This window comes from Monodelphis domestica, chromosome 2, assembly GCF_027887165.1.
Source record: "Monodelphis domestica isolate mMonDom1 chromosome 2, mMonDom1.pri, whole genome shotgun sequence".
Lineage (NCBI taxonomy): Eukaryota > Metazoa > Chordata > Mammalia > Didelphimorphia > Didelphidae > Monodelphis > Monodelphis domestica.
The window spans coordinates 476,767,314-476,782,009 of record NC_077228.1 but is presented as its reverse complement, the minus strand read 5'-3'; the positions used below and the strand labels follow the sequence as shown (position 1 = coordinate 476,782,009).

Below are 14,696 nucleotides of genomic sequence, written 5' to 3'. Positions count from 1 at the left end.
AATTAATTATGAATGATTTATTTGTTTCCATTTCCTTGTTAAAGTATATGAAAATTCAAACACTTCCATAATTCAGATCACTTGGGTATTCTTAATGGGTGACACTGAGCAAGTAACATCTCCTGATTCTGCCTTTCTTCTGGACGTTGCATTTTATTCATCTTTATAACAAGAATCAAAAAGTCTTCACTGGAAGGTGTTTGTTAAATATGAAAGCTCATTAGAAGTGTTATTCTAATTGATACCATTACTAATCAGTGATTTCAGTGACTCTTAGATTTGAAAGAAGCCATTCTTGAAATCATATAGCCCCTTCTCTTCATTCTACAGTAGGACCTTATTTTATAGGACCAATAAATACACTCTAAAACCCTTTATGAAGCTGAAAACAACCTTATTTAATAAATATTTCTTATATGAATATTCCTAGGCACTTTATAACTTTTCTTGGGCTTATTAGAGCTTCAATAATAAAAGTATCACCACACTTGTACTTTGGGGCCATTATGAATAACTAAATACCATTAATGAAACAAAGAGAACCACTGTTCTGACACGGACATGATTTGGTACAAGAGAAAACTCTGGGTAAAGTGATGCAGGAGCTAATGTTTGGTGCAAAACAATGTTATGACTGACACTAATATTTTTCAAAGGGACAATGAAAATGATTGGGTAAAGTTACGTGAGACTTTATGCCACTTGGGAAAATAGTATGAATTTAGTGCATAATTAAACATTTTTATTTTATATGTCTTTCTGCTTTATTTTTTTTTTATTGCCAGTCACATATACCTGAATTCAAGTATGTTGAATTGGAGTAAAACAAGGTCCTATTGTATGCATTTAATTCAGTTTGCCATATATTTATTAAATACCTGAGGTGTTCAGGATAAGGTGCTAGGTATGAATGATACCAGCCTGGTTCTTTTCCATTTGGTGTCTTGTTACTGACAGACCTCGGCTTGCTTCTTGTCGTGGCTAGCTCATGCTACTTATTGAATGGGGGGGGGGAGAAGACTTAAAGGTAGGGGACAGCAAAGGAAACCATTTTTTCATCTCTGACCTTGATCAAGTGTCTGATTGCTGTGTGACTTTCTTCTCAGTCTCTTCCAATCAGAACCTGAGCATGGCCACTCACTCCCTACCAATGGGCTGGATCCCTTAAGGAGAATAGTTATTCTAGGCACAATTTCCTGGTATATACAAAAGTTCTACCATATGTAAAAATATACAAAATTATTTATAAATATATAATAATTAAATAATAATTAGAAAATAAGGCTTTCTAGTTATTCTTATTTTAAATCTAATGTCAAGATCCGAACTTATACAATACTAATCCTATACAGATAGAAAAATGAACCTGTGGTATATAATATGTACATAAATAAACAAGCATTATATATGTAATAGCAAAAAGGCAGCCTAGAATAGTGAATGGATGTATAATATATGCTGTGTGACTCCAAGCACTTTACCTTTCAATGTCCCTCAAGGTTCCAAGACTGTATATCTCAGAGCAGATATTGATCCATATTGGTAAAGAGAGCTACTAGTGTAGGAAATAGGACTTTCCCATGCCAATTAAATGACTAGCCTGTTTCTTTCCCTCTTCCCCCAAAATATAAAGTAATACACTATAATTTCTTGGCATTAGGGATCACATGTACAAAAGCAGAGATAATGGCTATCAGGCTCTATAGGAAAACAAAGACTTATATATGGGGAGGAAAAGGAGAGGGAATAAGAATTTATTAAGAACCTACTATGCACCAGTCAATGTATTAATTGCTTTACAAATATATATATATATATTTTTAATAAACCCTTACCTTCTGTCTTAGAGTCAATACTGTGTATTGGCTCCAAGGCAGAAGAGTGGTAAGGGCTAGGCAATGGGGGTCAAGTGACTTGCCCAGGGTCACACAGCTGGGAAGTGTCTGAGGCCAGATTTGAACCTAGGACCTCCCGTCTCTAGGGCTAGCTCTCAATCCACTGAGCTACCCAGCTGCCCCCTTGCTTTACAAATATTATCTCATTTGATCCTTACAACAACCACGGGAGTTAGGTACTTTTGTTATTGCTATTTTATAGCTGAGGAAACTAAGGCAAATGGAGGGCAGATGACTTTTCTAATAATTGTCTCAGGTCCTCCTGACTCCAGGTCTAAGATTGTAACCATAAAATACCACCTAGCTACTTTTAATTGCTGTCACAGTGCCTGCCACAGTAGACACTTAATAAACATTAGTGAATTGATAAGTAATTATTTAGTAGTTAGTGCTAACTTGATTTGAAGTCAATTAGTAGATTGATTACTAGTTAATTGTTGTATTTTTCTAATGGTGATTTTATATAGATAGATATTCTGTGTCTCTGTCTTCTATTTCATTCTAGTTCTTTGTTATTCATTTTTATTTCTTTTTGTCTTTTTGTCTTTTTTTTTACCTTTCAGATTGGTTATTTATGGGCAATACTGCAGCGGAGTGGAGTCAGCCATCTCTGGTTTAGACTTTATTTCTAAGACAAAAGAAGATGTCAAGTTGAAACTCGAGGTGCTCTTACCTTTATCTTTTAATGTCATATAGAAAAAAGAAAGTGAAATGAACTTCTATAGAATTGTTATGGCATGTACAATTTTCTGGTATATACAAAGGTCCTGACATATACAAATATAATACAAAAATGATTTATAAATATACAATCTAATCAGAAAATAAAATTTTCTAATTAGTCTTACTTTAAGACCAGCATCAAGATCAACTATTTTTGGTTGACTGCTTTAGAAGATGGATATATCTCCTTTTATGTAATACATATGTTCAGGCAGCAAACATTCATCGAGTACCTATTATATGCAAGGAGGCATGCCAGATATAAGTGGAAAGATATAAGGGTAGTTGACCCCTTTCTTCTGCTATGTAGAAAGGAGATATGCACATTGATAATTTGCTAAAGAGCAGCAGTGGGTAACACAAAACCATTAAGTGATATATATGCTAAGTCCTAGAGGAAGGAAATATCATTTCTAGTTGGGATGATCACGGAGGACTCACATGAACAGGTAATATTTGAGTTGTACCTTGAATGAGAGGTAAGAGATTAACAGTGAGGGATGGGAGTTGGGAGGAAGCCTTCACGATGAATGGAATATGGGGGGGGGGGGGAGCAAGTACCCAATGTAGGTGTAGGATGTTAAGCTGGGAGGCATGATGTTAGTGGAGTTGAAAGCAAGTAGCATAGCTGGTGGGAAACGGAATTAGCTATACAATCCTGCGGCTCCTATAAAGTGAAATTCAGGAGTATTACATTGCTCTGCTTTTGAGCCCTCTTCATCAGAGGGAAGAGGAAACTGAGGGGGCTGGGAAAGTGTTGAGTAACAAAGGTGAGTCAGAATAGACTTTTCTATTTGGACCGAGAGGGCAGAACTAGAAGCAATGGGCCAAAGTTGCAAAGAGGGAAATTTAGATGTGACTAGATACTCTGCAAATGTCAAGAAGAACTTTCTAAAAATCAGAACAATGCAAAAAAGTGGATTGAGCTATGTGAGTGGATTCTGGGTGTCTCCTCGCTGATGACCTACCATCAATAATTTGATGACTATCAGTCACTCAGTAAATAAACATTTATTAAGCTCCTACTATATGCCAGACATTATGCTTAAAGTGAAGAGGTACAAAGAAAGGCAAAAAGCTGTCCCTGATCTCAGGGTGCTCACAGTCTCATGGGGGTGACAGCACAAAGACAATTGTACATAACCAAGATATATACAGGATCAAATAGAGACCATCAATAGTGGAATAGAACTAACATCAAGGGGACTAGGATTTTAGTTGGGACTTGAAGAAAGTCAGGGAAGTCAGGAAATGGAGTTGAGAAGGGCATGAATTCCAGGCATGGAAGAGAGACAGTGAAAATTCTAAGAGATGGAATATCTTGTTTGAGGAACAACAAGGAGACCAGCATCACTCTTCTTAGAATATTTAAGATCTAGCTTAATGAAATAGTGAATGGAGTGTGAGGTCTTCAAGAAGAAGTGAATTCAAATATAGCTTCAGATATTTGCTAGCTGTGAGACCCTAGGTGAATCATTTAACCCTTGTATGCCTTAGTTTCCTCAATGGTAAAATGGAAATAATAGTAACATTAACTATAACCCAGAGTTGTGAAGATCAAATGAAGTAATATTTGTAAAATTTTTAGCACAGTTAATGGAACAACAGTAAGTACTTAATAAACACATTTTTGGGCAGGGATTCTTATTACTTACTAGTTAAACTAGATGACCAACTAAGCCCCTTATGACTCAGACCTTGTAATGCATCCAATTGTACCAATCTGTCCATTTAACATTTCCACTTAATATTACTGACAGAAAATGAAAAGACGTTGGTTTTAATTTTAATTCTTTTAATTTCACATTTGACAACAAAGAAAATAGAATAGAGAAATGCTTGATTACAGTAAATTTTCACTATTATCTTTGAATTAAATTTGTTTGTTCATACATGGTAAGAAAGAGGTAAACAGTGGCCCTGCCTCAGCATTCAAATGCATTTCTCACATCTATATTTTAATTGTCTCCACTCAATATACGACATCTCTATCTGTGTTCTTCTTGACTGACTGATACCCAGACCAAGTTCTATTTTTCTGCATTTAGCCTCTTCAAATTGGTCTATCTGTTAACAATCAGGTAGATGCATTCGATCCTCTGCATCATCCATTGAAAATGCTTTAGCCACTCATTTTCAGTGGGATGTGAAAAGATGGGATCTTGGGCCATTACAATGAATTTTCTGTTGATTTAAATGAATTAAGTTGTCAGAATGTGATTATAACAGAGGTCAAATCCCATTTTGAGAAATAGCATTTGAATGGGAATTTCTGCAAAATGCAAAGATAATCAAGTCCAGGCTGATGGCCAGCTTATTTTAGACAGAAGCAATACAACTGAATTTCAGGGCAGGAAAAATTGAAACAGTTTCTGGGAGTTTATTGTAATGAGTTTTGACCTAGAAAGACTTTTTCAAAAAAAGAAGTGTAAATGCCTCAACTGAAGTGGTTTCTGGTCATCATCTCTTGGAGAAAGATATTCTTTATGAGAAGAATAAACTCTGTGTTATCTTGGAACCATTTCTTAATTCTCATTTTTCTACCTGCTTGAATAGTCAATTCTCTTTACCTAAATGAGCCAATTACTTACCAAGTGACTCACCTTACTATCACTATGAGGGCCTTGTAATATAAAACTACTTGTAGAAAGGTTATATTATATACCTACTTATTAAGCTCCTACTATGTGCCAGACATTGTGCTAAATATGGGAGATAGAAAGAAAGACAATAGATAGTCATATAGTCTGTATGACAAAAGTGGGACTTGAACTCAGGCCTGTCTGACTCTGAGGCCCACTCTTTATCCAAATATACCATCTTATCTCTAAAAGAGTTTCCTTAAAAGAAAGAAAAATAAAAATCAAAGCCTGTTTGTTTTCTTTCATCAATATTAGCATATTTGATATCAAAGGAGAAAAGATGGAGAAATGATTGATTATAATAAAGCCTCACTATTATCTCTGATTAAATTTCTTTATTCATGCATGGCAAGAAACAAATGAACAGTGAGTTATGACAACTAGATGTCTATGACAACTCTTCTGTGTTTAGTTTATAATAGAAATCATTTAGTCTCCCATTTCCCTCTCCCTGCAAATGAGCCCTTTTCCCATTTCCTTTGCATGTTAAGAGTATGGACCTATTTGTGATATCACTGGGTTAAGCACTTTGCAATTTTAACCTGTTGTTCTTCTAAGTCTGCCCTTTGGGACTGTGCAGAACAGGTAGGGTATGGAGTCAAGAAGACTTATCTTCCCGAGTTCAAATCTGGAATCAGACAATAGCTGTGTGACCCTGGTCAAGTTGCTTCATCTTGTTTGCCTCTGTTTCCTCATCTGTAAAATGAACTGCAGAAGGAAGTGGCAAACTAGTATCTTTGCCAAGAAAAATCCAAATGGGATCACAAAGAGTCAGATAGAAATGAAACAACTCAACAACAATCCCTTTTCCAAGAACAGAGCCAAGATGGCAATTTAGTAGCAGCAAAAGCTAAAACCACCCTGACAGTCCTTCCAAAACTAACCTTTTAAAGTGCCTCAAAATTATATGAGTCAAAAACCAATAGTAAACTGGAGCTAGGGGTATTTCCTGCTGAACACAACTTGAAAGGTAAGCAGAGAGAGTTGATTTTAATGGGATAAGGGGAAGCAAAGTGCACATAGAGGAATGATGCACCCTGCAATAAATCCCCAACTCCACCACCACCTACTGTGCCAGTTTCTGAACTTGGGTATAGGCTAACTTAGGGATCCTGTGATATAGGCCACATCAACAAAAGAACACCCCGTACCCACCTCTTAAAGTCCCAGGCTCTGGTACCAGTCCATGGTGAGATCCAGAAGTCCATTGGGCCCTTTCAAGCCTACACTGCTCCAATAAAGACCTAGCCCCAGGGCAAAATGTCTTACAGTGAAGTGCCCTGTAAGCCAGCAGGCAGAGTAGACAGAATCATCAACTTTCAGAATTCTCAGTCCACAGATTAAAAAAAACAACTCCTCCTTATCTTTCCCTCCTCCATTTCTAATCTGTTGCCAAGGACTCTTAATTTTAACTTTGTAACATCTCTCGAATATGCCTCATTCTTTCCTGTGATACTGTGTAGTGCCCAGAATTTTTACCAATAAATCATCTGACGCCATTTACCCCAAGAATAATATCATCTATTAACAGGGCATGTGTTCTCTTAAAAGAATGGATCTTTCACCTGCCTCTTCTACAAAAGACTCTGACTGAGCCCTGATTTTCTTTTATAGGGAGGTGAGTCTACTTTCTGATTGGCCTGAAAGTTTGCTCCTTGGACCTCCCCTAGTAATCCCCATTAGTGGATATTTTGAAAGAGGAGGCCTTGAAGATTTCAGTTTCTCCTTCATTATTTCATCACAGGGGAAGTGGATCTTTAACAAATTAGGGAACTGCTAACCCACCTTACTTTCAATTGGGTGAAAGTTCACTAGCTAGAAACATAGATGACTTTCCCTTCTCTGGCATGTTAAGAAGTTGAGTGTCAGGGTGCTTGTGGAACCCAGTCTAGTTTAGATGTCTTGAAACCTGTACTATTTCACCCTGACTTTGGAAGATCACAGGGGTTGGGGAAAGTGAATGATTTCCCTTAGAAATATTACTAATAAATAAAAGAATTCATCATTAATTTTCCTTAACTGCCACCACTTTAGTTCAGGTCCTTCCTCATTACCTTACTCCTGGACCAATGTGATAGCCTACTGGTTTGTCTTTCTATATTCCAGTCCATCTTTCCATTCAGTAACTGCTGTGTTACCCCTGTCCTCAGTAAACTACTGTAGCTCTTTATCACATCCAGGATCAAATATAAAATCTTTTCTTTAGCATTCAAACACCTTGATCTCTGCCCTCCTGCATTCCCCATCTGCCTAGTCTTATGCAGTATGTTATTAGCAGTATGTTCCTCCATTTTCTCTGCTACTCAGATAAGGTAAACTTAACCACATGGTAAGAATATGTCAGACTGGGGTGGGATTTGAGCTGAGGTCCTATGATTTCAGTGTCAGCTTTCGGATTTTAGATATGTCGCTGTCTAGTTCATCTTTTTTGGCTATTACCTAATTACCAATCTTTTGTCATCTTAAAGCCATACCTTGGATCCTGCCATCTTTTTTGGGACATGCTATGTTTTGATCTTTAACTTTGCCTTCTACCTCTCTCTCTCTCTCTCTCTCTCTCTCTCTCTCTCTCTCTCTCTCTCTCTCTCTCTCTCACTCTGTGTCTCTCTCTGTCTCTCCGTCTCTCCATCTCTCCGTCTCTCCATCTCTCCATCTCTCCATCTCTCTCTCTCTCTCCATCTCTCCATCTCTCTCTCTCTCTCTTTCTCTCTCTCTTTCTCTCTCTCTCTCTTTTTCTTCTCTCTCTCTTCCCTCCTCTCTCTCCCCCCTCTTTCTCTCTCTCTCTACATATATATGCATACACACACACACACACATATAAGTTGTAAGTTGGTTATTGTTTTTCCATTGACTTGACCAGTTCTTCTTGTTCCTGATGTTGACTAGTTGCATTGTATTCCCTCTAATCCCAGGGTCTGAATTCCTCCTGTTACTGCCTTCCTTATCCCTGCCTTTTCTCAGCCTTTCCTGTTTATGTGGCACAGAATTAAATCATCATGATGACCTTGGTTGGGCCCAGTTCAAGCCCATCCCAGCCTCAAGAACAAAACCACAAGAATTAGCACAAGAGATCCTTATAGGAAATTTAGGGGCCTGGGGCAATATTTTTATTTCTCATGAGAATAACCTTAGCTGCATCTAGTCAGCCAGTGTCCATTGTTCCTGGGTGAGTTTCCCAGTAATAAATGTTTAATTATAAATATACAAAACTATATATATATATAATATACATTTATATATAATTATATATGTATATAGATATTCATATACAGATATACATACACATCACAGAGGACAGAGCAAAATTTAAGTCTAATATAAACTATTAACATTTTCTCCATTAATTTCTTAAGTCTAAACTAGTGGTGTGAAACTCAAATAGAAAAGGGAGGGTCACTAAAACATACAGAAAAATCCCCATGGGCCTTCTATTGACTTGGTTATAAAATAGAATATTTTCAATGGTTTATTGGATTTTTATTTATTTTGTTAAATATTCCCTAATTACATTTTAATCTGGTTACTTGGGAGTTGATACCTCTGGGCTGGAGAAGCAACAAAATAATAAATCAAGCCCTAATTTAGAGTTTGGTGATTTCCAAGGTGCAAATCCTCCGACAGAAAATTCAACAATTGGCTGGAGGGTTCAAGCTGGCTCCCACACACCCCTGGAGTTTCCTCATTTTATCTGAGATACTCTAAAGAGGCTTTCCTGGGGCCATTGTCTTGGCATGGATAAACTCTGAGGGATCCGTGGAGGGTTTTCCTGCAACACATATCATCTTCACACTTATTTCCTGTCTCTGAGTCTCCTTAGCAATCAGTCAAACAACAGGTCTATATTAAGTGCCTGTGAAGTGTTATCTGTCATTGTATAGGAGGTAGTTAGCAGGATATGCCCATATTTCTTTCTTTTCTTTTTTTTCTCCCTCTTCTGTGGGCTGCTAGGATCAGGCAGCCCGCAGTTTGCTCAAGTGACCATGAGATGGCACCCCAACCTCCTTGGTAGTCAAAACTGTCTCTTCACTGATTCATTGGGCAAGCCTTAATAAAATGTTTGATGTGTGTAAGGTGCTCCACGTGCTAGGCTCTGAGGAGGACACAGAGGGGAATGAGGGGCACTCCTTGGCCTCAGGAAGACCCCGATCTAGTTGGAGTGATAAAAATCACACCGATATTATACAAAACGCAGTGTGAAGAGGAACCCGGAGGTCCAAAGGACTCTGAGCGTGCAGGAGACTGGGAGATCTTTTTTAATAGCCGGCTTCTTGTCTGGTGGGTAGGATTTAAAGATTCAGGCACCTTCTTTAAAAACAAATCAGATACTTCATTGTTAAAGTAAAATATTACGACGTGTGTGATTCCATTCAATAAACAGCAGAGTGCCTGCATACACAAGAAGGAAACAATATAGACCTGGTCTTCATAGAATTTACTGTCTGGATAGTGTTTTGGGTGTCTGGAATCGAGATTATTCTTAGAGAAGTACAGTATAGGATGGTAGAAAGGAAAATGCATTAGGCTTGGCACCAGAAAGGATCTGGGTGTGAATCATATGGCTGGCACTAAATATATGATCATAGTAAGTAGTTCATTTAAACCTTTATCTTCCATCTTAGAATCAATACTGGGTATTGGTTTCAAGGCAGGAGAGCAGTAAGGGCCAGGCAATGGGGGTTAAATGGCTTGCCCAGGGTCACACAGCTAGGAATGTCTGCGGGCCAGGATCTCTTGTCTCTAGGCTTAATTCTCCATCCACTGAGCCATCTAGCTGCCCCCTTTAGTATGTATTTAACTTCTTTGTACCTTGAGTTTATCATAAGCAAAATAGATATAATAATAAAGAAATAAATGAAAAAGTATTTAAGTGCTTACTCTGTGCCAAATACGTCAAAGAATTTGCCTCGTGGAGCTTATATTCTTTTTTTTTTTTTACTAACCCTTACTTTCTGTCTTAGAATTGATGCTAAGTATTGGTCCCAAGGCAGAAGGGTGGTAATGGTTAGGCAATTGAATTTAAGTGACTTGCCCAGGAAATATCTGAGGCCACATTTGAACCCATGACCCCACCTTGGAGCTTACTTCTGATGGAAAGTAGTGGCTAACTATGGATGCGTTGTTTGGGAAATCAGAGATAGAGAATGGGACAATAGGATAACCCATTGACAAGAGGCATTGATAGTTTTTATTGGATTCCATACTGAGAGCAAAAGGTAGAAAAATGGTAGGGTTATAAAGATGCAATTTAGAAAATAGCTTTGGTGAGGAAGTCTGCACTATCCCAGAAAGTACGAAATTGGTTGGCTTAGCTCCTGAGGGCATGGTCTCTGATGGAACTTACCTTACAAGAATACATGAGGATCAAATAAGAAAAGATATACAAAATGCTTTGTAAATCCCTGACCGCTACAGAAATATCAGCTAATTATTTTTAATTATTAGGAAATGAATAAGTACATTGGAGAGGTCAGATAGAGGGTTTGAGAGGTTCCAGAATCATGTTTAGCTGGAGGAAATAATTCATTTTAATAGATAAGCAGAACTCTAAGGAATATCACTTAAAACAATTTATATGGGCCAGGGGAAGAAAAAAGGAAAGAGACATCAAGAAGTATACTTAAAGTAGAAATGTTCATACTAAACATTTCCTTTACTCTCATTACAATGCTACCTGAAATGTTTTCCTTCAATATATTCTGTACTTCTCATATTATTCTTTCATACTTTATTTTAGTTCCCTGTGTGCTTGCCATTTCTCCCCTACTAGACTGTCAGTTTCCCTGGGGAATGAGCCATGGCTCTTCTTTTTACACCCCCTCCCTCCCAGTGCCATAGCCTGAGCTAGTTAAGTCAACAACCATCTATTAAGTATTTAGTGTGATCTAGTCACTGTATAAAACACTGAGGATACAAATACAAGAAAAGAAAATGAGTCCTGGACCTCAAGGAGCTTACATTCTAACAGAAGACAGTACATACATAAAAAGGAAAAGAGGAGAGAAGGGAGAACAATAAAGGTTGCCTGAGCTCTTCCTCAATGGGAGAAGTGGGACACCATGGCAGAGGAATAATGCCGGATGAGAGGGCCATTGGGGATATGGGTACTTCATCAGGAGAAGGCAACTGAGGCAAGATGGATAAGTATAGAGAGACAAAAGCAGAACCAGAAGGAAAAACAAGGGAGAAATTCTCTCTGAATCCACTATTTTTAGTTTTCCTGTTTTTCTTTTCCTTTCTTTTTAAGATCTATTGAAGTTGTGTTTGATCATTACATTAGCCACAGTCCTCTAGTCTTTCAAAGGAATTTTCCTTTACATTATTATAATCATTTTACCAATTGTTATACTGATTTTATTTACTTCGCTTTTCATACCAGTATTCCCATGTTTCCCCCCAAATCCATTGCTCTTCCACACTTCTCTATTTCCTTTTTAAAAATAGTATTTTGGCGGCAGCTGGGTAACTCAGTAGATTGAGAGCCAGGCCTAGGGATGGGAGGTCCTGGGTTCAAATATGACCTCAGGCACTTCCCAGCTATGTGACCCTGGGTATATCATTTAACCCCCATTGCCTCACCCATACCACTCTTCTGCCTTGGAACCAATACACAGTATTGATTCCAAGATGGAAGATAAGGATTTAAAAAAATAAAATAAATTTGTCTTGTTTTTTCAAGAGGGAACTTACCACATTTTTCTCTTCCTTTTCTGTTCTACCCTGGGATAATATCAACTGTTGCTAGCTTGAGAAGAGCATGTATAAACAGAGGTACTTGCTGTGTTAGGAATATAAAATTATATACTGACTATTTAAAGCATCACTCCCCCACCCAGATTTTAATGTTAATGCTGTGGCTTCAGAAAGAAATGCATTATTAATTGGCCAATCTTTCATTAGGAATGTTCCAAGAGAGCAAACAACGGGAAATTCACACTACGAGATTTGCTTGTTGTTCCTATGCAGCGGGTTCTAAAGTATCATCTCCTGCTCCAGGTATGCGATTTGAAAGGATTCCTCCATCTGCCTCTATTTCTCAGAAGAAATTGGGTTCTTCTAGAGAGCTTAATATATGGGGAACTTTGTGTTTTTGCTGTTGTTTTTCTATACAGTCAGAATATTTTACCTCTTGGGTTCACATTATTCTTTTCCTTGTTATTTTGGAAAACATTGACATGTTGAGTATCAATGGAAGTCAATAAGTTCAGGTTCCCAGATCAGAAAAAAGTATTTTCCCTTCTCTAACCATGGAGTCATATAGAATATTCTTTATAAACTCCCACTCACTTTATTTGCTGTTTTCCCTCACATTCTTCATAGCAATCACTCCCTAAAAGGCAATAAAAACCAGCTTATCTTTATCTGGATACAACTGTCATAACAATACAAACAAACAAACAAACAAGTAAACAGGACTTAAAAGATCAGGAACAGCTTACCAAGGAGTAGAGATAGGGGTGAGAGAGAGTGGTAGTAAAATGGAGGATGGATAAATTCACCAGATCCCAACAGGACCAGGAGGCAGGCATATTTTAAAGGCAAACATCAAGTTTTGTCCAAGGAGATTATTAACAAAACTGATGGACAAAATAGGTGAGGATCCAGCTGCTCCTCATTATGATCACTTTGATAGTTTATTCCTTTGTTTGCCATTTGACTTTCACCACTGTATCCCATGTCACTCTTCTATGGAAACTCTAGCATTCCTAGATCCCCCTTCTGACTTTTCATAGTTCTTTGACTTCTTCAAGCTAGGAAAAACCATATTTTCCTATAGCCCTTCCTTAAAATAAACAAAAATCAAAACAAATACTCTACTGAAAAGAGCAATTAATAATCAATTCCTTTTTCTATAAAGTATTTCCATGCCTATATTTATTAGAATCCTTGGCTTCCCTTTTGGTTTTATTCGAGTCCTAATCTTATGGTAAGATTTCCTTGATACCCCTATTAGTTGTCAATAGTCTTCTCAAAGTGTCATGTGAAAAGGGGTAGTGATACATTAAGTGAGTTATTGATCAAATTGAAGAGATTCTTAAAACACTTCTTAAATTATAGAATATAGATCATGGGTAGTTTCTGATCAAATTTAAGGAGTTCCTCAGTCAAACTCATGAGATTACAGGGATTTTGCCATAGAAGAAGGCAATGATCAGAAACATGGAAGGCCCAATACTTGAACTAACACATCTTTGTTTCCTATAAAGAAAATCTGACTTCATTTTCTGGGACTCTGTTTTTAGGATTTGCTGTGTATAAAAACACAAAAAACATTTCAGAAAGAAAAATAAAGGGAAAAATAAGAGCAAACAACTAAAAGTAAGGAAAAGTAGTCAAAAGGAATGGAAAAAATCCCCCACATGCTTTCATCCTCAGAGGTGAAAATGAGCATCCCTCTCCCATCTCCAATTGCTACCTAAGATTTTATCTATAGCTTTAAAAAAAAAAAAGAGTGACAGACTGGAGTACTAGATGGGCTCCCAACATCTGGTGGTCCCTCTCATAAAGGATCTGGGGTCTGAGGTTGACTGCATATTATCCTCTTACCTTTGAAAGAGAAACTATGTTATCCTAGGTGAAAATACCTCTTCTAGGTCTCTTCAGCACATAGGGGTAACTCATAATTTTCTCCAGTGTTTCCCTGAACATGCATAAAACATTCTAGATAGAGCTCTGGACAAACATTTCTCTAGTCTTATAGGATACACCACCTTCCGATTTCTCCAGAGGAATCCACACAAAACAGAATATCTTCCAAATGTAGGTCTGAATTCCCTCCATATTGGGACAGACTTGGATGAGCCCCAAAGATGTATGAAACTCTGAGAAAGGGGTTACAAGCTTGGAATGGATAGCAAATCAATCCCTCATAACCCCAAACTTCTCACAATGATCAGGATTACTAGAGTAACAATACCTAATCAGAATTATAAAACTAATTTGTTTCTAGGTAGTCTAAACCTAAATAACCTGGTCAGGCATTTATAATCCTATAATTTTACCAGTTTGCTTAGGAAAATCCTCAGTTTTATAAAGGACTTTTCTAATCCATCAAGACTTTCCTCTCCAATGCATATAAAACTTGTCTAATTATATATTCTCTCCTCTCTCTATTCTCACTAGAATGCAAGCTCCTTAAAAACAAGAATTATTTTGCTTTTTGTTTCCTCAGTTCATCACACATAGTAGGAACTTAGTAGTGCCTCTTAGATTTGAATAGAATTTGATGAATTCTCATTGTACTAATGGAAATTCTCTGATAGATCACATGGAATTAGATCTTTAAACTCCACCCTCAACCCCAATCCACACCTAAGATTTTATTTATTTGAGCTTTGAAAAAGGGTGACAGACTGGGAGTTTTATGAATTAACAGAATTAGCTTCCTTACTTCATCAGGACAAACTCAACTGGGCTCTGCCATCTTCTGAATTACTTT

The 14,696-nt window shown here is 37.4% G+C and overlaps 1 protein-coding gene across 3 annotated transcripts in view; it reads left to right on the top strand.

Moving 5' to 3' along the window:
- Positions 1–14,696, top strand: part of VAV3 (vav guanine nucleotide exchange factor 3) — a 439,950-nt gene that overhangs the window by 216,547 nt on the left and 208,707 nt on the right. For all 3 annotated transcript variants that reach the window (XM_001372319.4, XM_056819156.1, XM_016429056.2), the window contains exons 9-10: positions 2,459–2,558; positions 12,158–12,253. In XM_001372319.4, the coding sequence (XP_001372356.1) occupies positions 2,459–2,558; positions 12,158–12,253 (196 nt within the window). The remainder of the gene's footprint in view (positions 1–2,458; positions 2,559–12,157; positions 12,254–14,696) is intronic.